The sequence below is a fragment of the Lagenorhynchus albirostris genome, chromosome 2 (genome assembly GCF_949774975.1).
Source record: "Lagenorhynchus albirostris chromosome 2, mLagAlb1.1, whole genome shotgun sequence".
NCBI classification, from domain to species: domain Eukaryota; kingdom Metazoa; phylum Chordata; class Mammalia; order Artiodactyla; family Delphinidae; genus Lagenorhynchus; species Lagenorhynchus albirostris.
In genome coordinates, this window is record NC_083096.1 from 103,106,290 (window position 1) to 103,132,295 (window position 26,006).

Genomic DNA, 26,006 nt, shown 5'->3' on the forward strand with positions numbered 1-26,006 from the left:
GAGATGTGCAAAATTGGCTCTTGAGAGTGGGTACAGGCCTACTGCTGTGCACCACTGTATTTATGGGCAAGGGCAGGGAGTCAGGAAACAGCACGTGTGTTTGGGGTACTCTAGGTTGGTCAGATCTGCTAGAACACAAGGAACAAGTGGCAGGGGAAGGTGGAATGGGAACAGGGATGAGACAGGAAAAGTGGTAGAAAAAACCATGAGAGAGGGCTTTGTCTGGAGCTGCACTGTACAGTTTGGTACCCACACGTTGCCAATGAGTACTTGAAATGTGTCTGGTCAAAACTGGGATGTGCTGTAAGTGTAAATTATACACTGGATTTCAAAGACTTAGTAAATATACATATATTATATAATTAATAGATATATGAATATATATAATTAGTATATTTGTATTGATTATATATTAAAATGATAATATTTGGATATATTGGGTTAATCACATATTTACAATTAATTTCATCTGTTTTCTTTTTACTTTTCAAAATGCAGCTACTAGAGAAAGCCAAACTACATGTGTAGCTCGCAATGTATTTCTTTTAGACAGCTTTGAGCCAGAGAATTTGGACTTTATTCAACAGGCAACAGAGAGTCTTAGAAGAGTTTTAAACGGATATGGTCTGCTTCCCATAATGATCCATCTGGTGCCGTGTAGAGTTTGCTGAGCCCAGGCCAGAGGAGGGAAACTTGAGAGAGTCCAGGCCAGAGGGATGCGGCACTGAATGAGGCAGAGGACGTGGGGATGAAGGAGGAGAGAGCAGACTGGATGGGACAGGGTGGCCGATTGCATGTGAGAGGTGGGCAGAGGGAGGAATCGAGGGTGATGCCCAGGTTTCTGGCTGGACCACTGTCCAGCTGGAGTGGTATTACCGGAGATGGAAGTGTAGGAGGAATGAAGATATCTTGGGGGAAGATAATGTGTTCAATTTCAGACCTGATGAGTCTGAGGAGCTAGGGAGCTTTCAGGTGTCCAGCAGGCAAGTGGGTACAGGGGTCTGGAACCCTATTGGCACCGTCTACAAAATGCATCCCGAATCAACCGTCTCCTGCCACCTCTGCTGCCTCCTCCTAGTCTAACCACTATAATATCCTGTCTGGAGGATCGCTGCAGCCTTCTAGCTAGTTTTTTTGCTGATGCATTTGCCTTGCTTTTTCTAAAGTCTCAATCAACAGGCAGAATAACCTCATTAAAAGCACATCAGAACATGGCATGCCTCCCCTCACAGTCTTCCAGTGAATTCCACGGCACTCACTCCACTCTGTACAGTGGCCTAAGGTCCTATGCGACCTGACCCTGCTGCTCTGAGCTCCACTGCCCTCTCCCTCAGTGACTCTGCTTTAACCACGCTGAGCTCTTTGCTGTTCCTGGGACTCACCAGGAATCCTCCTTGCCTCAGGGCCTTTGCACCTGGTACTCTTGCCTTGGATTTCTGAGGCGCTATCTCCCTCACCTCCTTCAGGTCTGTACTCAACTACCCCTTCTCTGTGAAGACTTCCTGCTCACTCCATCTAAAATGACACCCCACTCTTTCCTTCCCTTCTTTATTTTTTTCACCAGCTCTTACCACTATTAATCATACTATAAATGTTACTTATTTATCATATTTAATATCTGTGTCCCTCATTTGAATATAAACTCTGTAAGGCAGAAATTTTCTCTTTTATTTTCTGCTGCATCCCTGAACCTGGACTGGTTCCCGGTGCATAGTAAAAACTGAAATATTTGTTAAATGAAAGAATAAACTGCAGAAGATCAACGGGCTGAGTATATAAGGCCTAGGAATAAACAAGCCCTTGGAATCCCAGCTCTGACACTAGTCATTGTGACCTTGGACTGGTTATTTACCATCTCTAAGCCTTAATTTTCTCATCTATGACATGGAGAGATTAATAGTACCTCCCACAAAAGATTTTCGTGAGGATGCATCCAGCCGAGAAATATTTATGGACCCCCTCCCATGTGCCAGGAGCTGTATTTAAATGGGGATTAGATGAGAGAATTTACAGAAGAGTTTGACATTTTGCCTGCCATATTGCAAACCGGCCGTAAAGCCTTTACTGAGTATTAGCAGAGGAAAGAGTGTTAAGCAGTCAGGAGACAGGGCTGTGTGAGAGCCGCTGAGCTGGGAGTGCGCGTACTGACCCAGAGGGAGTGAGCAGAGTGCGGGGTGAGGGGAGGGGATTCTGCTGACCTTGCCGATTTCTCAGGGATGAACCCCGTGAGGGGGAGCCAGGAAGCAAGGTGGACTTTGAAGGATGATTAGGGAGTAGAAGGGGAATTCTGGTGTCATCATCAGCATACCAGTGCCAGAATGGAGAAGAATTGCAGACACAGACTCTCTCCAAAGCCACAAGTCATTGCTCCTGGGAGGAATGACACCGTGGGCGTCCCCCTGTGAGAATCGAGGGGCCTTGAGAAGAACACTGTAACTTGGCAGGGTCCCACATACTTCAGACCGGATTAGGGTTGGACTCCCAAGTGCTGTGCCTCACCACTTGGAAATCCCATGAAAGAGCTGGAGCCTCGTTCTGGGCAGCAGTGGACAATGGCTCTTTGTCAGCAGCCAGTGAAGAGTAAGCGAGGAGAGTGATGGAAGCTGAGGTCTGAGGGGTGCTGTGTTCTGGGGGTCTCAGATGGTGTGGAGAAGAGGGTCAAGGCCTGGGAGGTCACAGTCAGGCAGGATGAGAGCGTGGAGAACTGAGGGCCCTGTCCTTTCCCTCCGGACCCACCATGGCTCTGGCCCTCTCTGCCTTGGGCTGTACCTTGCTCTGGCCTTCCTGGTGGATTATTCTGGAAGACTTCCCAGGAAGTTTGGAGGTCCCTCAGGTCCAGGCCCCAGGGATGAGGGAGCCCAGGATAGCGGTTATTCCAATGATGTGAGCCCCTCAGGCACTCCGGCTTCTTCAGTGCCCAGGAGGCCCTGTGGTGCCACAGAGCCAACAACATGAAGCCGGGCACCCCACTGCACTGTGGGGAGGAGCAGGCTGAGAAGTCAGACCCTGAGGTGTGGCCTCTCGCTTTCCACCCACGTTAAGCAGAAACCACAACTTCAAGGCCTACTGTGCTCCTCCCTCCAGCCCTCAATAGTATATGTTGCGTAAGAGACACCTGCAGCTCAGCAAGTAATTGCAAAGTGAATCCTATGTAACCACCACCTAGGACATGAGGGGACCACTGCCATCTCCCCTTCATCCCTTTCTGATTTCTATCCCTTGCCTCCCCCTGAAGGTAATTACTATGCTGACTTCTAGAACAATCATTCCCATGTTTTTTGTGTGTTTGTTTTGTTTTGTTTTTACAAGGCAGCATAGTACATAGTACAGTGGTACATAGTACATAGTACAGTGGTAAGAACATGGATTCTGGAGACAGAAGGTGTTCATTCACTTCTTGGTTCCTCTACTCACTTGCTGCGTATCCTTGGGCCGAATACTTTCTCTCTCTGTGCTCACTTTCTTCATCTGTGACGTAAGGATCACGAGAGAATGCAAGCTGATGAGGTTGTTTAAAAGATTAAATATGAGTTAATATATGTGTAGTTTTTAGAACAGTGCCTTGGGTAGTATGGGTGCTCTTCGTAGTACTGTCACCTAAATATACACGCCTTAGCAGATATGGTCTAGTTTGCTAGTTTTTGAACTCTATGCCAACGAATCATACTCTAAAACCAACCAACAAATAAACAACCAAACAGATAGGTACAAAGCCTATATGATGACGGCAGCAATGATGATTGAAGGGGAAAAGGATGTGCCAGTGGCTGAAGTTCTGGAAATAGGAGGAGCCTGTCGTGATGGGCTGGGACGTGAGGACAAGAACACACAGGGGTGGCATAAACAGATCATGGGGATTAACACTCAGCAGAGAGGTGTAACTGAGAGTGTTACTGAGTCTAAGCTCATGCTGCTCGTTGCAAGAGAGGCCAGTAAATCAAGTTGTTGGGACAAGGAATAGTGACTTTATTCGGAAAGCCAGCAGACCGAGAAGGTGGTGGACTAGTGTCCCAAAGAACCATCTTGCCCGAGTTAGAATTCAGGCTTCTTTTATACTAAAAGGGGAAGGGGTGTGATTGGTTGCTGCAAACTTCTTGGTGTGGAAATCCTTTGTTCTTGCAGCTGCCCACGTAGGTCATGTCACAATGTTCTTATAAACCTCAAGCAAGACAAATGTTATTCTCTGTTCTGCAACTTTTTATCTCTATATGAATGGAAAAGTGTTACACCTTTAAAGGTCAGAGCCTTGAGAATGGGCCATCCTGTATATTTCAGGCTATAGGCAGCATGCTTTACTTGTAGCAAAAGCAATGGAATACAGAGGTTAAAGTAAAAGAAACAGATCCATATGGAGTCAGATCTGTTCTTCCCTATTACAAGAGAACACAGCATGGGTCCAAGGAGTAGGAGGGACTCTGGGGAGTGAGGCAACCTGTCCCTCCTCTCCCACCACCCGGCACCCAGCGTGGTTGTTGTGGAACTCATGCTGCTTCCTTCACGGTGCAGTGCAGACTCCATCTCCATTCTGCCTCTGGTTGCGTGACGTCACACTTCCACTCCCGGCTGTGGGGCCTGGCTGTAGGTCACTGCCCTGATAATAGATGCTTCAGTTTCAGTGCAGCCTGGACAGTGCCCAGAGCCTCGTGGGCCTCTGTCTCCAGAGGGAACAGCCCTGTACTTGGGGAACAAGAAGCCCCAGCTCCCAACTGCACTGTGGGCAGAGTTAGATTGAAAATGTCGTTATTCAGCAAACTTGTATTAAATACTTAGAAGTCCCAAATACTTCACTGAACTGAGATGGTTTCCTTTGCTTTCCCTGGATCTGCCCACTCAGTCTTCATAGCAGCCCTGAGCTCTCCTGCTGTCTCTGTTTTATAGAAGAGGAGACAGAGGCGGGGAACTGGCTCCCACTCACACGGCTAATAAGTGCAGGAGGCCTGGCCAGGGCCGTGCTCCTGAGAAGTCACTGCCCTGCTTCACCTCACTTCCTTGCTCAGCAGTCCTGGTTCTGCTCCGCTGGCTATGTGGGCACACTGCTGAACCTCTGCGGGTTTCAGTTTCCCTGCTTATGAGGAGCGGGCCTATGGTCCCCAGTGTTCGCATCCCCTGATTCACTGCCCTTCATGGAGGCCTCCCACAGATGCCGGCCAGCCCTGGGCACCTGGGGACTCCACGAGAAGTCATATCACGGCCTCTGGCCTCCTCAGGGAACTTATATTTGGGGACACAACTGATGATACAAGATGGTAAATAATTAACTTTCCAAAGTGTGATTCAGACCAGGGTGTAAGTAAGGACTCTGGGAGGGCAGCTGAACGAGTCTTGCCTAGTGGAAAAATGGGTCATCTTAAAGGAAGAGCAAATTCTCCTTAACCACTGCTAAAAATTACTTCTCTGTTAGGCAAGGGTCAGAAACACTTTCCTGGCAGACAAGTCGTTACCATCTGGCTCCCAGTTGGCCCTACCTGCCCCACCCTCAGCCGGGAGCCCTGTGCAGCTTGTGGACGTGCCTCATTTCAGCAAAAGCATCAACACTTAGAGGGAGGGTTTTTTCTTCCTCCACAAAACATGCTTCCTTATGTTGAAATATTTCTCCACAGGGCTATGCGTGGGATAAAGAGGATGTATGGTGAGCAGGCAGAGCCCCAGAAATAGAGGGCTAGTTGGGGTTGTGCAAAAGTCAGTGGATGAACCTTGTGACAGAGACACCACACACCCTGAGGCTGGTTGCTTCAACCATAAAGAACTAGTTGTGAAACAGAGTTTGACTGGGTTGGGGCCATGACACCGGGGAATGGAAACACCGGAGACAGTATTTTAAAATGTTGAGCTTGGGCTGAAGAACGAATCTTAGGTTTGTGCTGACTCATACTGTGGCATCGCAGAGCCTGTGGAGAGGCGGCGTCTATCCCAGGATTCTGGTCTCCCACTGTGTCTCTTCCTCTGTTGGTTTTCTTCCCTATGGTTCTGTGCCAGCTCTGCTGTTCATTCTACTACTGCTCGGGGTAATACCTTCCCAAGACTTCAGTGTTTAGTAGCAGGCTGATGGCTCACAACTTTACTTTTTAATTTAAAAATTTTATATTTTTATTGCAGTGTAGTTGATTTATAATGTTGTGTTTCAGGTGTATAGCACAGTATGTATATATGTATTATATATTCTTTTTCAGATTCTTTTCCCTTATAGGTTATTATAAAATGTTGAGTAGAGTTCCCTGTGCTATACAGTAGGTCCTTGTTAGTTATCTATTTTATATACGGTAGTGTGTATCTGTTAATCCCAGCCTTAGAGTTCCAGCTGGGAGCTGGCCGTAGGCTCTGGACTCACGAATGTGGCTGCCTCCTGGGTGTCGTCGTTCCGAGTCCCACAGGTACCTCTTCTCAACTAAACTCCTCTCAAACTTGCTTCTCCCCATCCGCCTTCTAACTCAGTGAATGGCACCATCACTCACCCTCCCCATCCTCCACGTGCAAAGAGTCACCAGTTCCCTCCACGTCTTTCCACTCCATGCGTGAACCTCAGTTCAGGCCCTGCATCTCCGTCCTATAGCAGCTCTCTCAGGGGTCCGCCTGCCTTCCAGTTTGCTCCCCTTGAACCCACCCTACACACAGCAGCTAAAGTGCTTCCACAGCACAAATAGGAGGTGTAACTCCCCTCCTTCAAGCTCCTCGAAGCCTGCCAGTTGCTTTGGGGATTCAGCCTACACTCGTTCAGGGTAAAGCGCCATTCCCGAGTGGGGCCTGGTGTGTCACTCCAGTGATGTGAGGCTTGGCTCTCACGGGAACCTCCCTCCAGGCCTGGGCATTCTCTGACAGGAACAGGAGATGGACGAGGTGAAGTTGTTAAATGGAAATTACCATCTCTCCCAACACCCGCACTCTTATCATATTTCTGAATTCAGAACATCCCAACAGAGTCCAAGATGCTGTTTCTAAAGATAGTACATCAGAGTAACCTGCTTACAAATCAGTAAGAAAATAACCTATAGGAGAAAAGAATCTGAAAAAGAATCTATACATATGTATATAACTGAATCACTTTTGCTGTATACCTGAAACTAACAACATTGTAAATCAGCTATACTTCCATTAAAAGATGCTTTGCTGAAACCAAGAAAAAAAGAAAAGAAAAATACAAGTAGCCTAAGACAATGACAGAAGATAACCAGGATAACCGGGGAAGAAAGCTGGAGCCTTTACTGCTCTTCCAGACCAGAGCCTGTTAGGCCCTCAGTGAACCTGGCCTGTAACTCTCTTACGACATTTCATACTATGCGGCATCTATGTATTTATTTATCACTTGGCTTAGCTCTTACTTTAAAAAGTCAGCAACCCGAGTTCGGGGAAGATGCATCTGTCTGCATCTTCTATGTGCCTCCTGTGCAGTGCATACCTTCTATGCATGGGGCAGAGGAGGGTCTCGGGATATGAACGGCCAATCATTAAATCACAATATTATGTCTTTCCCCATTAGCCAGGAATATTTGTTTCATCAAAATAGCTTTCTAAAAATATCTCCCCATATTACAAAGGATTATGTTCCTAATGAGTATTTTGCACTTATGAATCAATAATAAAAAGACAAATTCCCTAAGAGAAAAGTTGACCAAAGATGATAGACAATTTACAAAAGAATTTACAAAAGAAACAATACCAATGGCCATGAAACGTATGGCAGAGGCTTAATCTCCACGTATGCAATGAAAGCTACTGTTTGCGGGAGGTGGGGAAAACAGGGACTTGCACTGTTGGCAGGAGTGTAAATTTGTAGAACCCTTCCTGAGGGCAATTAAGCAATAATAATTCAAAATTTAGAATTTACATGATCTTTGACCCAACAATCCCAGGACTCTGTCCTCTAGGAATAATCAGATAAGGGTACCAAGTTTATGTGAAAGAATAGTAATTGCAACATTAATAACAGAATAGTTAAAAATGCAAATAAGTCAAGCTTTTATCATAGTGATACGGTTAAATAAATCACGGTACAGCCATATAATGGAATATTATGCACTTGTTAGAAGAGAAGCAAATCTCTAGATATGTGTTTCTACAAGGAAAAATGCACGCAATATATCAAGTGAAAGAGGCAGGTTATAAAGCATTCTATCCATCTACCCATCCACCCTTCCTTTCATTCTTTCATTCAGCAAGAAAATAGTAAAAGAGTATTATTAAGCCACTAACAGTAATTATCACTGGATCAGGTTAGACTTTTTAGTGCCTTCCACACTCTCATATTTTGAAGATTTTACAATGAGCAGTGTGGTATATTATTCTTGAAACAGCAAAAACCATAGGTAATGCTAGTAGGGGGAAAGTTTTTCTTGATTGAAAGAGCAATATGAGAGATTTCTCTCTGCTGGCATTTGGGGAACACGTTGCCATATGGGATAATTTTTTATCATGAGGCATCTTGGCTTGTTGGATTAGCCCCTGGTGGCAGAGCCTTGCATCATGTGGAATTTGTCCTGCGTTTTTGACCCCAGCTTTCACTAACTCCTAAGAAACACAAGATAACATTTGCACAGTCCATTCCCGTGCCAGTAAAGGGGAACAAATTACATTTAATTTCCAACTATCAGTGGTTAAGAATTGTGTGGGTATATGAAATCAGCAACTAATAAACATTTTATCCATTTGTTTTCTCTCTTCTACCTATACTCTCAATCATCATTTTATTTTATTTACTCATTACCAAGACAAAGTGAACTGATTTCTGGTTTTTATTTTGCTCTTCCCCACATGCTCTTGGCCTGACTTGGTCTTAGAGAACACTGGCCGGTTCCTATTGGTCACTAATTTCTTTTCTACCTAATCACAAAACGTTAACTAATACAAGTTTACACTTTTCCTTGGTGTTGATGACATGCTCATCTAACAATGGCTCCTGGAACTTCATCCTTTTTCCTTCTTAGGAAACTGTAAGTGCTTTGCCCTTTGGTCCACCATGTTGATGTCTTTATGTTGATTGGACTTGGTAAACTGAAAGTGGCATCTCTGGATGCCCTGGGAGGATACATGTGTTCTAGAATGTTGGAAATAAACCCTACAGAGATTCCAGGGGCCAGCCATATTGGTAAAGGTTTTAGGCTCCAGTGTTCTAGACTATGCTGAAGAACATTCTCTCCAAGGTAAAGGACCAGTGGATGCATCTGCACCTCATACAACCATGAAAGAAGCACAGCACTTTGGAAGTCCTTCAGATGCTGGAGGCAATATGTATTGCACTTGGGACAACTGCTCCATCACATTTATCAGAGGACTCACGTTGCTAGCAATTTTTTTTTTTTTTTTTTTTTTTTTTTGCGGTACGCGGGCCTCTCACTGTTGTGGCCTCTCCCGTTGCGGAGCACAGGCTCCGGACGCGTAGGCTCAGCGGCCATGGCTCATGGGCCCAGCCGCTCCGTGGCATGTGGGATCTTCCCAGACAAGGGCACGAACCCGTGTCCCCTGCATCAGCAGGTGAACTCTCAACCACTGTGCCACCAGGGAAGCCCTGGCAATTTTGATTGGGTCTCAGAGCAAGAGGGGGCTCTGCAGCAGGTCCAGGCTGTAGTATAAGCTGTCCTGCCACTTGGGCCACGTGAACTGGAAAATCCCATAGTGCTGGAGGAATCTTGTGATAAATGAGAGCACATTGTGGTGTCTCTGACAAGTTGCATTGGGGGTTGCAGTGCAGATCTCTAGGCTCTGGAGCAAGGACATGCTATCTGTTGCAAGAAATTACGCACTTTTTGAATGGAAGCTCTTGGCAGGCTACTGAACCTGGGAAGAGACTGAGCATCTTGCCAGAAGTCGTCAAGTACATGTGCGTCCAGAGCTACCTATCATGGACTGAGGGCTGTCATTCCCACCAAGTCATAAGGCTGGAGAAGCCCAGCATAGTTCATCTTAAAGTGATCATGGTGCAGCTAGGAGTGGGCCTGGGCAGGTCCAGAGGGCGTGAGAACACTAACTGACCAAGTGGAACAGTCTCACGTTATCACCTGCTTATGTTGCATTGATGCCTCTCTCTAAGCTCATGCCGATGGCCAGGGGTTTCCTATGACCAGTTGGCAAAGGAAGAAAAGAAAATCCAGGCCTAACTCATGGAGGGGTTGACTGGGTCTGTTGGTGTGAGCTGAAAAGAGACTGTTCTGCATTACAGCTCCACTCAGGGGACTCTGAAAAGAATAGGAGGGCAGGAGAAAATCCTCCCCCCATGGGCAGAGCTGCAGACACTGCTTTAGTCTTCCAGTTTGTGAAGAGAGAGAAATGGCTTTAGCTAAGACTGTGCTGTGAGTCCTGAGCTGTGGCAAGTGGTTCGGCTGGTGGGTCAGGGGTTTGGATGGAGCAATATTGGAAGATTGGAGATGAGGTGATATAGGAGAAGAGCATACAGAGGGGGCCCAAAGTGTAGGGGTTGTTACATCACCTATGAATGCCCACCAGAGAGAATCTACTACAGAATCAGGGACTCGACAATCAGCTGGACAGGATGACGTGGCCTGCTCTCAGCCTTCCCAGTGCCAGCACAGTGGGCCCGTGAAATGGAATCACCATGGTTACAGAAATGAGAACAACGCATACACCCATCATGGCAGAGCAGATGACTCTGATCGTCATGAGGAGGTAGGCTTGCTGCTGCATCATGGGGCCAGGAAGGAATAGGTTTGGAAATTAGAGGATTTATCGGGACCATATCTTGGTGCCCAGGTTTAGCTGCAGGGGGGCAATTATTGCAACTACAAACTGATAAGAGCATGGTAACCAAGGGTTCAGACTCTTCAGGGATAAAAGTCTGTCCATTTCAGCAAACAAGCCACCTAGACCAGTAGAAGTGCTGGTGGAGAGTGGGGGAAATCTAGAAAGAATGGTGGAGGAAGGAGATGATGAATATCAGTTCCAACCTAGGGACCAACTGCAGTGGTGAGTGGGGGGCTGCTTTTCTTCTAATCGTCCCACACCAGCCACTCTCTTTGGAAGACTGCCACCTGGTAACTACACTGCTTTGCCCACAGGTGCAGAGCCCAGAGGTGCCTGGGAGTTTCCATTTCCTCAGGGCCCCCCTTAGCCAAGGGCTGACAGAGTTTGTGAACATGAAGTCCAGCTCCTTGCCTCGATGGGCACAAACTCACAAGTCTCTCCCTTGTGAGGCTCCACCTGAAATCTCACAACCTTGGGTCCTTCCCTTTCCATGGCCTGCTCCCCTCACTCTCCTATCAGTTTCTTCCAGGGCCGGTCTTACTAAACCACTGTCCTTACAATCTTCCTCTCAGAGTCTGCTCTGGGTAATCTCCCACTACTTAACGGGGAGATTAACGGGGTAGGGGGTAATAATAGGTCACATTCCCTGGGCATCTACCATGCGCAGGGCACTGTGGTGAGAGGTCTTACATTACCAGGTCCACTGAATCCTCTAGAACTCCCCGCTCCCCGACCCCAGGTGCTGAATAAACTCTCAGCAGCAGAGCTTAGGGCTGTAGGGCACAGGCCCAGGAGCCCAACTATCTGGGGTCAAATTCTGGTTCTGCCAATGACTGGCTGTGTGACCTTGGGCAGGTTACTTTCCTCATCTGTAAAATGGGGATAATAATAGGGTCTACTTCGCAGGCTGTTTATGAAAATTCGAGGAGTTAATGTAAAGCATTGGAATGCTTTGTAGATGTTTGTTAAATGAACAGATACTTCACAAGGGGCAAGTAAGACTTAGAAAGATTAATGAACTTGCTCAAGTTCACCCAGCTAAAGGGGCAAAGTCAAGATCTGTATGATTTCAAAATCCAATCTCTTAACTACAACTGTACGCCACCTCTGGTCAGGCCTACTGCTCCTTCGTTCCCCTTAGTATATTTCAAAAGCCCCACTTTTCTCCGAGACCACCCATCGCTGGCTGGTCTTTGCTGGGAGACCACAGGAGGGGCCTGGGTCTCCCTGTGGCCGCCCTTGTGGTTGGGGTTCTCTATCACTGTGGATATTGTCTTGTCTTGGAGGTGCTGCTGTTTGTTAATTCTCAAGGGGATCTCTCCCCAGACCTTCATTTTCTTTATTTCATTGCCAATCCCTGTTCCCCACGCCTCCCAAAAAAGTAGAGAGAGACTTTCCTTCACTACTGAAGTGATAGCTTATGAGAACCTTTTTTTTTTTAACTTGGAAATCCTTTTCTCAATTGCCAAGGTAAATGAGATAATAATTTAAAACATATGGAAACATGTAAGGGGGGAAGGAAGTGAGAAAACTCTCACTTGCCACCCGTGTGGCTTTCTGAGGCTGCTTCACTCACCCAGCCTTGGCTCACTGGGGCTGTCACCGGCCTCCCCTTGGGCTTCGGGATGACACACCTGGCAGGCTTGGTGAATGTCCTTATAAGGCAACTGCGGTGCCGCCCCCGTGGCTTCCCTGGCCTGCTTTTCACTAGGGCAATGAAGCAATGTCCCTGAACTGGGGAGGGAGGGGACAGCTTGCTCTTAATTCTCTGATAGCCCCACTCCGGCGGCTCTACTTCCTCTTCTGATGGTTTGAATGTGAGAAATCCAGCTACAGGAGAACATCAAGAAGGAGGCCATTTATCTCCGTGCTATTCACGGAGCAAAATGTATCAGGCAGCTGCTGTATGCCATGCTCTTTAATCTCATGGGGTCACATGAGGACTGTTACAGGAAAGGGAAGAGATCCAGATGTGGTGCTGAGCTTCGAGGCTGCCCGGGATCCAACATTAGTTTCATTGTTTCTTATTTTTGTGAGGCCCTCAAGGTCCACGCAGGTCCCAGGACTTGGGAAGGGAGGTAACTCCTTTTGTTAGAAAGGAGAAGGGACATCGAATATTTAATGTCATAGGTACCAAGCCCAGCGCTTTACATCCATCACCTCATTTAATTCTCAAGGTTATCTGTGAAGTAGGTATTTGGGTTTACAGTGGAATTTCCCTGAAATATCTGCTCTGATCTATCTGGCTGCTCTCTACATCCCGGAGTCAGCCAGGATGAGGCCCCTTGGGTTATTTACATTTTAACCTCAAAGGGTGTTTTCTGTTTTTCAGCCTAAATACTTACGGCTCAGCTCAGTCCCAAGGGTTTCCTCCCAGCTCAGATACCCAAATCAGCTGCTCCCGCCCACGGCAAGTGCTCGACTCCTGGCTGCCCACAGCCACCAGGGGCCCAGGAGGCCTGGCTGACCTGCAATTCCACCTCCCCACCCATCATGAGGGGAGGGGTGGAGGCCCCAGACCTTCTACGACTTCACCTCTGGGCTCCCGGCTCACACCCTATGCCGTCCCCTTCAGTTAGTCTGCTCGGGATCCAGCTTCTGTGCTGAGTAAAAGACCAACATCACGTTGATGCTGGGGGTTTCCCAGGGTTTCACCTTCTTTGGAGAACAGGTGCTGCAGACATAAACGTCTTTATGACCCAGGCTAGATTAATTCCCCCTGCGACGCGTTCTCTCCCATCTCCTCTTTCACAGCTCTTAGCACACGTTTTTCTCATGAACTGCCGGGAGAAAATTGCACTGGAAAATCTGGAAGCATATCTGATGGCTTCTCTGTGTATGAAATTTCAACCACCCTCCCCTCTGCCAGTTTCCCCCTCCGTCACCTTCCTCCATCCTCGCCTTGCTGCCTCCACTCTGGCCACACTGGTCTCTTGCTGCTCCTTAAACATCCAAGGCTAGGGTTGCCAGATAAAATACAGGTTTCCCAGTTACATTTCAGTCTCAGATAAACAACAAATGATTTTTTAGTATAAGTATGTCCCAAGTTAAATTACTTCTTGCTTATCTGAAATTTAAATCTAACAGAATGTCCAACCTTTGCTTTCTTTCTCTTTTCTTTTTTTGCTAAATCTGGTGACAATGCCAAGCTCATTCCCGTCACTGGGGATGTTTGTCAGTCACGTGACTCCCCCCTCACTGGACTCTGGCCTTGGCCCAGATGCCCTGTCTTCAGGGAGGCCTCCCCTCATCCCTGCATCTCAAAGCATGGCCCCGTCCCGACCTTCCACCTCCCCTTGCCTTATTTCCCCCTCAGCAGCACCTGCCTGACTTGCCCTCACATATGTGTTTTCTGTCCATCTCTCCACAAGCACGATCACGTCATTAAGTCAGGGATTCACATCAGTTTTGTTCACTGCCATGTGCCCAGTGTCTAGAACAGGGCCTGGCACAAAACAGTCACCCCAAGCCATCTGTTGAATGAATGGATTATTCTGCATGATCAGGGGAGAGAATTTTGATTTTTTCCAGTCAGCCCAAGAAAGAGAAGGTAAGAGAAGAAGGCCCTGAGATAAGAGGGGGAAGAGTGGGGAGAGGGGAGGGGAGGAGAAAGACAGAGACAGACAGACAGAGTGAGACATAGAGACAGAGACAGACAGACAGAATGAATTGAGAGAAGAGACAGGATGCAGTCTGAGACCGCTCTCATCTGTGGGTGACTTCAGAAGTGTGGGAGCCCATGCAGCTGCTAGAAGACTTTTGCACGGAGGGGCCATACCATGCATACGATGTAGACTTTGAGAACACAGGCTTTGCCACAGACTCAAAATTTGAGTCTGGGCTCCACCACTTAACACTTGTAAGGCTTTAAGCACAGAATGCATCTCTAGGCCTCAGTTTCCCTATCTGTTAAATGGTAATAACAATATTACCCAGTCGTGGAGCAGTTGGGAGGCGTAAATGAGATACGTGTCAAGCACGTAGCGCCAGGTCTGACCCCTGGCAAGTGCAGAAGAGAAAACAGCTGCCAGTGCTCCTGCCATCACAGCCATGCTCCTCCTGATCATGAAATTACTCCCCCCCACCCTATGATTGCCTCTTCAATTTTTACTGACTCTCAGTTGCTGACCATTTTCTAAAAAGCAGCAGTGGTTTTGTTTTTGTTCTTTTTTGGTAATCACTGTGGCCCATTAGAGATTAGAGAATAGCTGGCGGGTGTGCTCTGGGTGCTGAGAGGCCAGTGTCGCTCTTCTGCCTGTGGCATGACTCACCCCTCATGCAGCCCCAGGAATAAGTCTCTGCACTCAGGTGGCTTGGAGGTTTTGGGATATAGTTGCCACCAGTGTTAAACCCAGAGCGTCAGAGGCCCCTGTCGCTGAGCACACAGGACAGGGTGCAACCTGTCTGGTCTTGACGTGTGCTGGCTCTGTGACCCCCGCACCCCTTAACCACTCAGCTGCACGTTCTTCCTGTGGAAAACAAGATGGTGTTTCCTGGTCTGTCTTTCTTCCAGGTTTGGATGACCACGAAATGAAAGAGGCTATGACAAAAGCTTTGGCAACCCTCAACTGCTATATAAAGCCCAGATCGTGTCATCGCATTGTCTGCATGACACGGGGGAGGGTGTCCTGACTAGCTGACTGGGGATCATGGGCTCTGTGGACATCTTGGTGTCACCCACTCCCTGTACCTCATAGACACACACCCTTTTCCTGGCGCCAGGATCAAATACCACTCAGCGATGTGTCCTCAGGGTGGGGGTTAAAATGACACAAGGCCCTCATTCCTGGGAGCTCCACCACTGCACCCCCCGCAGTCAGGCCAGCAGGTGTCTGCCAGATGTTCGAAGGCAGGAAATTAGCGCCAGCTCTGAATAAACATCTTTGCACTTTGCTATATTGGTAACTGGCTGTACTTTTGTAGGAGTGGACACACTCCTGGAAGTCCCCCGGTTCCCAGCCCCGATGAGACACACACGCTCCAGCCCCTCCTCATCGTAGCCTCACTGTTTCTGGGGAACACTCATTCTTAGGTGGCAGCACTGTCCAGGGCCAGACGATGCCTCCTGCAGCAGACAGGCAGGCTCAGGATGTACTGGTGCCCATGACCTCAGCTTGTGGGCCCGGGCCTTGGCCCAGCCCATAAAGCCAAGTCACCTCTGAGAAACAACCTTCTCTCATTTGGCCAGAGCCAGCCCCCAACTACAGCAGGCAGGGTCCTTGCCTCAGGCTCTGCAACTTAATGCATTTATAAGACAAATAATAACCAAGTGACTACTATGCACTATGTACTAGGTGCTAGGAACTCACCAATGAACAAAACCAATACTGAATTTCCCTTCCTTCATGGAACTTCCATTCTAGTGTGGGGAGGGTAGGGGGACAGAAAAAGTAAATAACTAGATTCTGAAATGTGTAAACAGGTGACAAATGACGTGGAAAATTATCATGGTAAAGAGGGTAAGGGTGAGTGCAGGGGGAAGGGAGCAGCAGGTTCCACGGGGAGGTCCACAGAGAATGTACCACCTGAGTCAACACCAAGGAGGTGAGCACCTGGGACGGGAGCTGGGAAACATTCCACGAAGGGGGAACAGCCAGTGCAAAGGCCCTGATGCCTTGGCCACCGCCTGGTGTGTTCAAGCAATCAGACCAGTGCCTAGAACCCAGTGAGTGGGGGAAGTAGTGATTTGGGAAACTAGCAGTGGCCAGGTGTGGAGAGCAATCCTGGCAGGTGGCAGCAGGAGAAAAGTGGTTCCGAATCAGCTGGTGGCAAGGGCTGGCTCTGGTTTGGGAGTCGTTGAAGTCTTCATAATGTGGGAATGCCTTCTTTAAGGAAAAATATGAAATTACAAATATGAAATTAAGCACAGGGTTTTGGAAATGCAAGCGAGGGCCCCTGAAGCTTAGGTTCCTTAACTTACCGATGGTGGAGCTGTGGACCCAAGGCCTGTGCTTGGGATGGCTCCGGAGGGCCCCACTCACCCCAAGGCAGCACCCTCCTCCCTCTCTCCCTCCCCTACAGCATTGCCCTTCTGTGACTTCTCTCCTGGTCCAAGCTTCCCGTGACATCCATCTTAACCAGTGTTTGCACAGATAGCAATGGGGACAGAGAGAGGACCTGAGGGACCACCGTGTCCCCAGCCTGGCCACATGGGTCAGAGTCCAGCCAACAGGGATGACCGTGACAGTGAGGGTGGCAGGGAAGCCCCCCTAGGAGGGGAAGGACAGGAATCACGTCTCCGCAGAGGACATTTCTCTGATTTTGTGGTTCTGTCCCCATCCAGGAAAAGAAACCAGGAGGGCAAGCACACACTCAACATGAAAGGAGGCTGGGGTCCTCCTCCAGGCCCCCCACTGTGACCCTTCAGGGAGTAGCTGCACGGGGCTGGGTCCCGGAAGAAGAGCTGGGGGACTCTCTTAAGCTGGCTGGTGAGCGCCACCCAGGGAGGCCCAGGCTCTGCTTTGGAAACCAGGAAGGGGCTGGGGACAGGAGTGGAGCAGGCGGGGAGAGTGAAGAAAGGAATTATTCAGAGACCAGTTATGAACTATTAGCAGTGGGGAAAGAAACCAAGATGTTTGGGGGAGTGTTCATTACGTTCCTCTGCGTGATGTGGCTTCTGCGGGGCCTGGTTAAATACGAGCTATGCCCTCCCTCCCTCCCTTCCCTCCTTCCTCCCTTCCTTCCTTTCCTTCCTTCCTTCCTTCCTTCCTTCCTTCCTCCCTCCCTCCCTCCCTCTCTTCTTTCTCTCTCTTTCATTCATTGATGAGAAAAGATCCCATTTAAAAGTAGCTGGTGTATGTAGACCCTTCCCAATTAAAAAAAAACATAATAATTTTTCTTTAAAGTGCCAATTGCTATCTTTGTCTAGATAGAGACATTTAAGCAAGTTTGGATATGATATGGAAATTTTGATTAATTTGTTTGAATGGGACTCTTTTTTTTTTTTTTTTTTTTTTTTTTTGCGGTACACGGGCCTCTCACTGTTGTGGCCTCTCCCGTTGTGGAGCACAGGCTCTGGACGCGCAGGCTCAGCGGCCATGGCTCACGGGCCCAGCTGCTCCGCGGCACGTGGGATCCTCCCGGATCGAGGCACGAACCCGTGTCCCCTGCATCGGCAGGCGGACTCTCAACCACTGCGCCACCAGGGAAGCCCTTGAATGGGACTCTTGTTGTAATATAATCCTTTGTGTTTTGGAATAAATCAACCAAGAAGCATTTATAGCACAGCTGCTATATATGCAGTTTTATTTTAGGGCCTCCTTATTCAAGGAGGTTGAATCCAAAATCCTACTCCTGGAGGTGATTTTGGTCTGGCTGTGAAGTCAGTGCTTATGTCTGTGGGGAGACAGGTCGATGACGCCATGGCATTGCTTCTCAGGCCTTACACGTGACTATTTCTCTTGTTATTCGATGTATTTTCCCTGGACTGTCGCACCCACACCAGAGACATCACCACCCTCTGTCAAGCTTTCAGTGCCAAATCAGTCTCCAGCCTGACTTCCCGCTACCTCCCAGGTGCTTTTCCAGGATGCGGAGGACTGCAGGCTCACTCCCTGAAATCCCCTCTCCCTTTGGGGTGGCCTGCCTGAAACACACGCATCTGACCACAGCCCTGGTCCAGCCAGGAGCCTCCACTGGTCGCTGTTATCCACATCAGAGGTCCAAACATCCGGAAATGTAACTTGTTTTTCAAGTAAAGTATTGCATTGAACACCAGTAGAAGAAAGATGGGAAGTTATTTTATTGGTAGACATGTACTTTACAGGCAAATGTTTATAACATTTGCTTGCTCTAAAGCCAGCCACTCTGAATAATGAGGCTATTTTCAAAAGCATAAACATTTGACATTTATGGTCATGGATGCACTTGCAGTTTTTATTTTTTAATTCATTAATTATTTTAGTATAGGTGATTTACAATGTTAGTTTAGTTTCAGGTGTACAGCAAAGTGATTCATATATAGATAGATAGATAGACAGATAGATATAGATATAGATATAGTCTTTTTCAGATTCTTTTCCATTATAGGCTATTGCAAGGTATTGAATATAGTTCCCTATGCTATACAGTAGGTCCTTGTTTTATCTATAGTAGTGTGTATCTGTTAATCCCAAACTCCTAATTTATCTCTCCCCCACCCTTTTCCCCTTTGGTAACCATAAGTTTGTTTTCAGTGTCTGTGAGTCTATTTCTGTTTTGTAAATAAGTTCATTTGTATCATTTTCTTAGATTCCATCTATAAGTGATATCATATACTTTGTCTTTCTCTGTCTGACTTACTTCATTTAGTATGATAATCCCCAGGTCCATCCATGTTGCTGCAAGTGGCATTATTTCATTCTTTTTTATGGCTGAGTAATATTCCATTGTATACATGTACCACATCTTCTTTATCCATTCATCTGTCAATGGACATTTAGGTTGCTTCCATGTCTTGGCTATTATAAAAAGTGCTGCAATGCACAATGAGGTGCATGTATCTTTTCAAGTTAGAGTTTTCATCTTGTCTGGATGTATGCCCAAGAGTAGGACTACTGGATCATATGGCAACTCTATTTCTAGTTTTTTAAGGAACCTCCACACTGGTCTCCATAGTGGCTACACCACTTTACATTCCCACCAACGGTGTAGGAGGGTTCCCTTCTCTCCACACCCTCTCCAACATTTATTATTTGTAGACTTTTTGATTATGGTGCACTTGCAGTTTTAGATCAGCCTCAGCATCCAATTTATTCCTGTATTTGTTTCTGTTGCCCAGTGTTGAGAAAGTTTGGCTCAAGATATAAGTAATAAAACTAGCAACATTTTTATGTTTTATTTTTACACATCTTGCCTTGCCATCTCAGGATGCTCTTAATTAAACAAATCCAAGATCTTGAATACAGAGTAGGAGAAAATGTTGAGTCTAATATTGAATCATGAACAATATCTAACTGCTTTCATTGCTTACGTTAAATGCAAAATTCACATCAGAAGTAGCTCAAATTTAAGATAGGTGCTCATGCAGTATTATCCTGACTGCACAGCTAACCATTATGCAGTAGGGAGTGAATGTGATCACCTAGGTTTTGTCAGCCTGCATTTGGTTATTCAGTTTACCATGGTCATGTATCTGTACAAATTGATGCAAGAGGGCATACACAGACCTGGATTTTAAGAAATCACCCGTAAAGAGCTACAGTCTTTCTAATCAGTGACACCTTTATTAAATATTCAAAATCATGAACCAAATCAGAAGAAAAGATCAATTCTTACGGTATCAAAGAGCATTTGCCCAGCGACATGAATTAATGCATTTGTGGTCTCTGATATGTTAGCATTTGACATAAAGCACTTGTGACTATGTTGATATAAAATTACAGTTGATTTTTTAATGATTTAAAGTACATATTTTGGGTGGCTTTTTTTTAAAAAAAGAAAAATCCATGGACAGAGTCCAAAAGCCAAAAGGTAAAAGAAGGATATTTAGTGACAAATAAATCTCCCTCCACCTTATCCTCAACCAGTATTGTTCTCCCCAGTATTTTTCTTCACTGTTACCAGTTTCTTTTGATCCTACCAGAGACATTCTGTGTGTGTGTGTGAGTGTGTCTTAATTTGGGCTACCCTAGAAACAGACCTTGACACAAGGATTTAAATGAAGCTATGTATCTGGGAAGAGCTCCCAGGAGACTCCTGCAGGGGCTGGGGGTATGAGAATGGGGACGGAAGGCAGCCAATAAAGGGAAGATCATCGAGTAAATTCCACCATGAACAAACAGAGCGTAATGCCACCAGGGAACTCTGGGAGCCAGCATAGGGCACGTGGCCCAGTATTATTTCTCCTGTGGGGAAATGAAGCTGGTAATTTATAACCAACTGCATTGTTTGAGGGCTGTGCGGTGTGGGCAACCAGCCATGCGGCCGGGCACAGTGGACCCTGGTGGTCAGAGAAAACTCTCAGTCAAAGAAATGCAAGAACTGGCCCTTTAGAATGTGCAGGTGTGCCCTGAAATGGTAAGGAGCACGAGGTATGGGCAGGGCACCAACAGCATCTGCTACAACATTCTCCTAAAAACATTTGAATGAAATTTGAACCAAACATTTGCAGCAACCGTGGCCTAGCCCCGCGATTGCCAGGCTTCCACAGAGCCCAGTCTGAAGGCCATTGGCATTCGTGGGAGCAGCAAACGAAGCTTTCCAGGGTCTGGCTCCTGTCAACTACTTCTGGTTCCTTTCCCTCCTTAATCACAGTCAAGTTGTCACCAGTGATACAAGCGATTTGTGCTGGCGGGCCCCACCGGATGGTGGAGCACACCTCCCTGCCTTTTCTCATGATGCTGTCTTGGCCTGGGAGCACCCTTTCCCTTCCTCTTAGCTGCCTAATGCTACTTGTTCTCCAGATTCAGGTGAGTAGAAAGAATAAACTTTCCTTTTGGCGTAGTAGAGGGCTCACTGAGGTGTTTAGCCCAGAGCCTGACAGAGACTGTGCTCTCAGGGGTGATTATCTGCCCATATCCCCATCTGTCTTATGCCTTGGGGAACCTTCCCTGTCAACCTGGGCTAGATTGGGATTCCACTCTGCTCACTGTCCTAGCACCCTGGGCTCACCTATTGGAATGATCTGTTTGCCTGTCTGTCTCGCCCAACTGTACCAGGGACTTCTTCAGGGCAGGAAGCAGGCTTTGCTCACCTCTGAATCCCCGTTGCAGGCAGTATGGCTCAGTAGATGCTTCTGAACAGAATTCAACAGAGGGCACTGCACAGTGCCCCTACTTTGCAGTATTTGTAGGAATCCTGAGGGAGCAATTGCTGCAGACAAGGTGGCCCTTGAATGTGTGTTAAGTGGCCTTGAATAAGACACATGCCTGTAAAGGAGGTTGCTGCCTCCTTCCTGGGGAGAGACCTGTAGACCTGCTCCTTAATTTGGCATGCAAGATTGTTTCTGCTCTTTTCATTTTTGTATTTGTTTAATGGATAGTCAGTCCCTCAGTCCATAAATATTTTCCGAGTCCCTGCTATTCTGGGCACCATTCTAGGGGATGGAGATATAGGGGTGCACATGACAGAAGGAGGTCCCACCTCAAAGAACTTCCCTCCCTTGGAAGGTGTAGAATAGTACAGAATGGACTATTCATTTGGACTAGCCCGCTGTCACTGGCGGGATCTGAAGAATCTGGAACAAGTGGGGCTCATCAGGGCGTGGCTGATGGAAACCTCAGGCAGTTGTAAGTAAAGGCATGGGGGCAGACATCCCAGTAGGAGGAGGGAACCAAAGGAGGTCAAGGACAGCCGTCATTTAGAAACATATTGAACGTATCTGTGGTCAGCATATTGGAAGTCACAAAGAGATAGAAGCCTCAGTCCGTCCCTGTGAAGATCTTCTGTCTACAGTGGGAGAGGAAAGTCACAGTTATCCTGAGGATTATCAACCAGTAAGGACCATCCAGGCAACCATTTTTAAAGACTTTTTATTTGAAAATAATTATAGACTCGAAGAACGTTGCAAAAAATAGTACAGAGAGGTTGTGTGTACCGTCACCCAATTTCCCCCAGTGGTAATACTTACATAACTACAGGACAATACCACAGCCAGGAAACTGACATTAGTAAAAGGCACAGATCTTGTTCAGATTTCCTTTGTTTTACATGTGAGTCTACAAAATCATTTCACATGTGTAAATCCACATAACAACCATCACAGTCAAGATACAGAAGAGTTCTGTCACCACAAAGATATCCCTGGTGCTACACCTTTATAGTCACCAGCCCCCACGCCCCCAACCCCTGGCTAGTGTTGAGTTTTGAAAGTTCTTGGTGGTCTAGACATGAGCCCTTGGCCACATGTGCGGTTTGCAAATATTTTCTACTTGTCTATAGCATGTCTTTTCATCCTCTTTACAGGGTCTTTCACAGAAAAAAAGATTTTAATTTCGATGAAGTACAACTTAATTTTTTCTTTTGTGGACTGTGCTTGTAGTGTCACGTTTAAGAACTCTTCATTTTTCTCTAGGTTTGAAGGTTTTCTTCTAAAAGTTTTATAATTTTACATTTAAATCTATGGTCATTTTTCAGTTAATTTTGTATAAGGTGTGAGGTTTGTTTCAAAGTTCTTTTTTTTTGCCTATAAATATTGAATTGTTCCAGCGTTTTCTGTTTTAAAAAAACTATCCTTTCTCCATTGCGTATCTTTTGCTCCTTTTTCAAAAATCAGTTGGCTGACCTGGGCCTGCCTGATGGTGTCCCCATGCCTGACAAGTACTCCTGGCAACGAGTTGCTGTAGAACTCAAATCTCTGCTGGGCAAGGATGTTTTGTTCTTGAAGGACTGCGTGGGCCCAGAAGTGGAGAAAGCTTGTGTGGACACAGCTGCTGGGTCTGTCATCCTGCTGGAGAACCTTTGCTTTCATGTGGAGGAAGAAGGGAAGGGAAAAGATGCTTCTGGGAACACGGTTAAAGCTGAGCCAGCCCAAATAGAAGCCTTCCAAGCTTCTCTTTCCAAGCTAGAGGATGTCTATGTCAATGATGCTTTTGGCACTGCTCACCGAGCCCACAGCTCCATGGTGGGAGTAAATCTGCCAGAGAAGGCTGGAGGTATTTTGATGAAGGAGGAGCTGGACTGCTTTGCCCAGGCCTTGGAGAGCCCAGAGCGACCCTTCCTGGCCATCTAAAGTGGGGCGGAGCTAAAGTTGCAGACAAGATCCAGCTGACCAATAATATGCTGGACAAAGTCAGTGGGATGATTATTGGTGGTGGAATGGCCCTTACCTTCCTGAATGTGCTCAACAACATGGAGATCGGCACTTCTCTGTTTGACGAAGAGGGATCCAAGATCATCAAAGACCTGATAGCCAAAGCTGAGAAGAATGGTGTGCAGATTACCTTGCCTGTTGACTTTGTCACTGCTGATAAGTCTGATGAGAATGCCAAGACCGGCCAAGCCACTGTGCCCTCTGGCATACCTCCTGGCTGGATGGGCTTGGACTGCGGTCCTGAGAGCAGCAAAGAGTATGCTGAGGCTGTTGCTCGGGCTCAGCAGACCGTGTGGAATGGACCTGTGGGCGTGTTTGAATGGGAAGCTTTTGCCCGAGGAAACAAAGCCCTCATGGATGAGGTGGTGAAAGCCACTTCCAGGGGCTGCATCACCATCATAGGTGGGGGAGACACTGCTACTTGCTGTCCCAAATGGAACACGGAGGATAAAGTCAGTCATGTGAGCACTGGAGGTGGGGCCAGCTTAGAGCTCCTGGAGGGTGAAGTCCTTCCTGGGGTGGTGGATGCTCTCGGCAATGTTTAGTACTTTCCCGCCTTTTGGTTCCTGTGCATAGCCCCTAAGTCAACTTAGTGCTTCCTGCATCTCCACTTGGCATTAGCTAATATCTTCCCCCATGTCAAGATTTGGCTAGTGGCCAAGAGATATAGTGCCAGGAACCCTTAAACAGTTGTACGGCATCTCAGCTCACCTTTACCGCACCCTGGATTTGCCTACATTCTTCAAGTTCCCATTTGAATTCCTTAGAGACTAAACCATTGTGCATTCTAGAGTGCGTGTATTTATATTATGCCTGTTAAAAGAAAGTGAGCTATGTTAGCTCAGTTCTCTTTATGAAGTAGCTTATTCTGATTAGCTTTGTCATTGTTTCACCACTCAGCATGGAAACAGAATGAAATGCCAATTGTTGGTAGGGAGGGAGATGAAGTTGGTGATCTATTAAATAAATAATAAAAATATTCACTGGGAAAAAAAAAACAGTTGGCTGTACTAGTGTGGATTTATCTCTGGCTTATCTATTTTGTTTTATTGGTCTGGGTATTTATTCCTCCATAATACACGTTGTCTTGATTACTGTAGTTACATAGTAAATCTTAAAATTGGGTACAGTGATTCCTTCCTCTTTGTTCTTCTTTTCTAAAATTGTTTCAGCTATTCTAATTCCTTTGCCTTTCCACATATATTTATAATAATCGTGTCAAAACCTACACAAATTTTGCTGGGGTTTTGATAGAAATTGTGTTAAACCTATAGATCAATTTAGGGAGAATTGACATCTTTACTGGGTTGAGTCTTCGAAGCTGTGAACACGGTATGTTTTCCCATTTATTTACATCTTCCTTAATTTCTTTCATCAGTGTTTTATTGTCTTCAGCAAACAAGTCCTGTACACCTTTTGTTATAATTATGCCTATAAATTTTATTTACAGGGATGGTATAAACGGTATTATGTTTTTAATTTTGGCTTCCACATGGTCATGGACGGTATATAGAGATACTATTGATTTTTGAATGTTGACCTTGTATCCTGCGACCTAGCTAAGCTATTAGTGCTAGATGGGTTTTGTTTGTTTGCTTCATTTTTGTTTTGGGCTTTTTAAAAAACATTCTTTGGGATTTTCTGCATAGGCCATATGTCGTCTGAAAATAAGGTTAGTTTTATTTGTTCCTCTCCAATATGTATGCCATCATGGTGATTATCAACTGTGAGAATCATCCAGGCAAAAAATGTATTTAATTCCAACGATTCTGTTTTCTTACTCCTTTCTAGATTATTTCCCCTTGTCTACTGTGTGTTCAGGGAACACAGACTCACTCTTACATTAGATCAAACAACTATTATTAGGAAAAATATCTGGAAATAATAAGATTAACACATCGTAGAGCCAAAGAGGAAGGATTGGGGGACTTTTCACATCCCGCCTGCTCCCTGAGGAAAGGTCATCGAAAGATGACTCTGGGTACTGTGTGTTCCCTTGGGTCAGGGCCATCTGGGCCTCAGCTAGCCTTCTCGATGTTCCCCCAGTGAAAAGCAATCCTTCTTCCAGGACTGGCCCAGGTTGGGACCCCCTGAAGACAGACTGGGATGAGGGACTGACCACGGGGTTGGAGGGGAGGTGGAGGGAGTCCTTGGGAAGGTTGAGGAGGGCCTCCCCTCACGTTGATCCAGATGGGTTTCCAGCAGGTGTGTGGGAGACATCACTGTCCTTTGCTTTGAGCTGAGACACAGCTTCTACACGTCCCGTGGGATGGGGGTCTAGGTGTTATTGAAGAGAGGAAAAACAAGACAGTGTTCTTCTTCCCACTGGTGATGAACCTGGGCCATGCAAGGGGGACTGTGTCCTTGACACCAGGAAACTGAAGCCAGGGCTCAATGTGCAGACCCCAGAATCGTACATGATGTATAAGCAATGCTGTGTGAGCAAAACGATCCTGTACAATGAAAGTTCTGCTTATCCAGATGGCTTAAAGTTTTTTAATCCCAGTGCTATTTACTTTCCTGATAAAGTGTTGGGCAATTCATAGCTAAAATATACTGAAACATTATACCATGTGCAATGCTTAAT

At 46.6% G+C, this 26,006-nt stretch overlaps 1 protein-coding gene across 1 annotated transcript; it reads left to right on the forward strand.

The window, feature by feature from the left end:
* The first annotated feature begins 10,419 nt into the window (after nt 1-10,419).
* On the forward strand, nt 10,420-24,399 carry LOC132515500 (phosphoglycerate kinase 1-like). The gene is given in 3 exon segments (XM_060141906.1): nt 10,420-10,614; nt 22,883-23,335; nt 23,338-24,399. Coding segments are annotated over 3 exon segments (1,275 nt in total). The 3' UTR covers nt 23,965-24,399.
* Nucleotides 24,400-26,006: the final 1,607 nt, after the last annotated feature.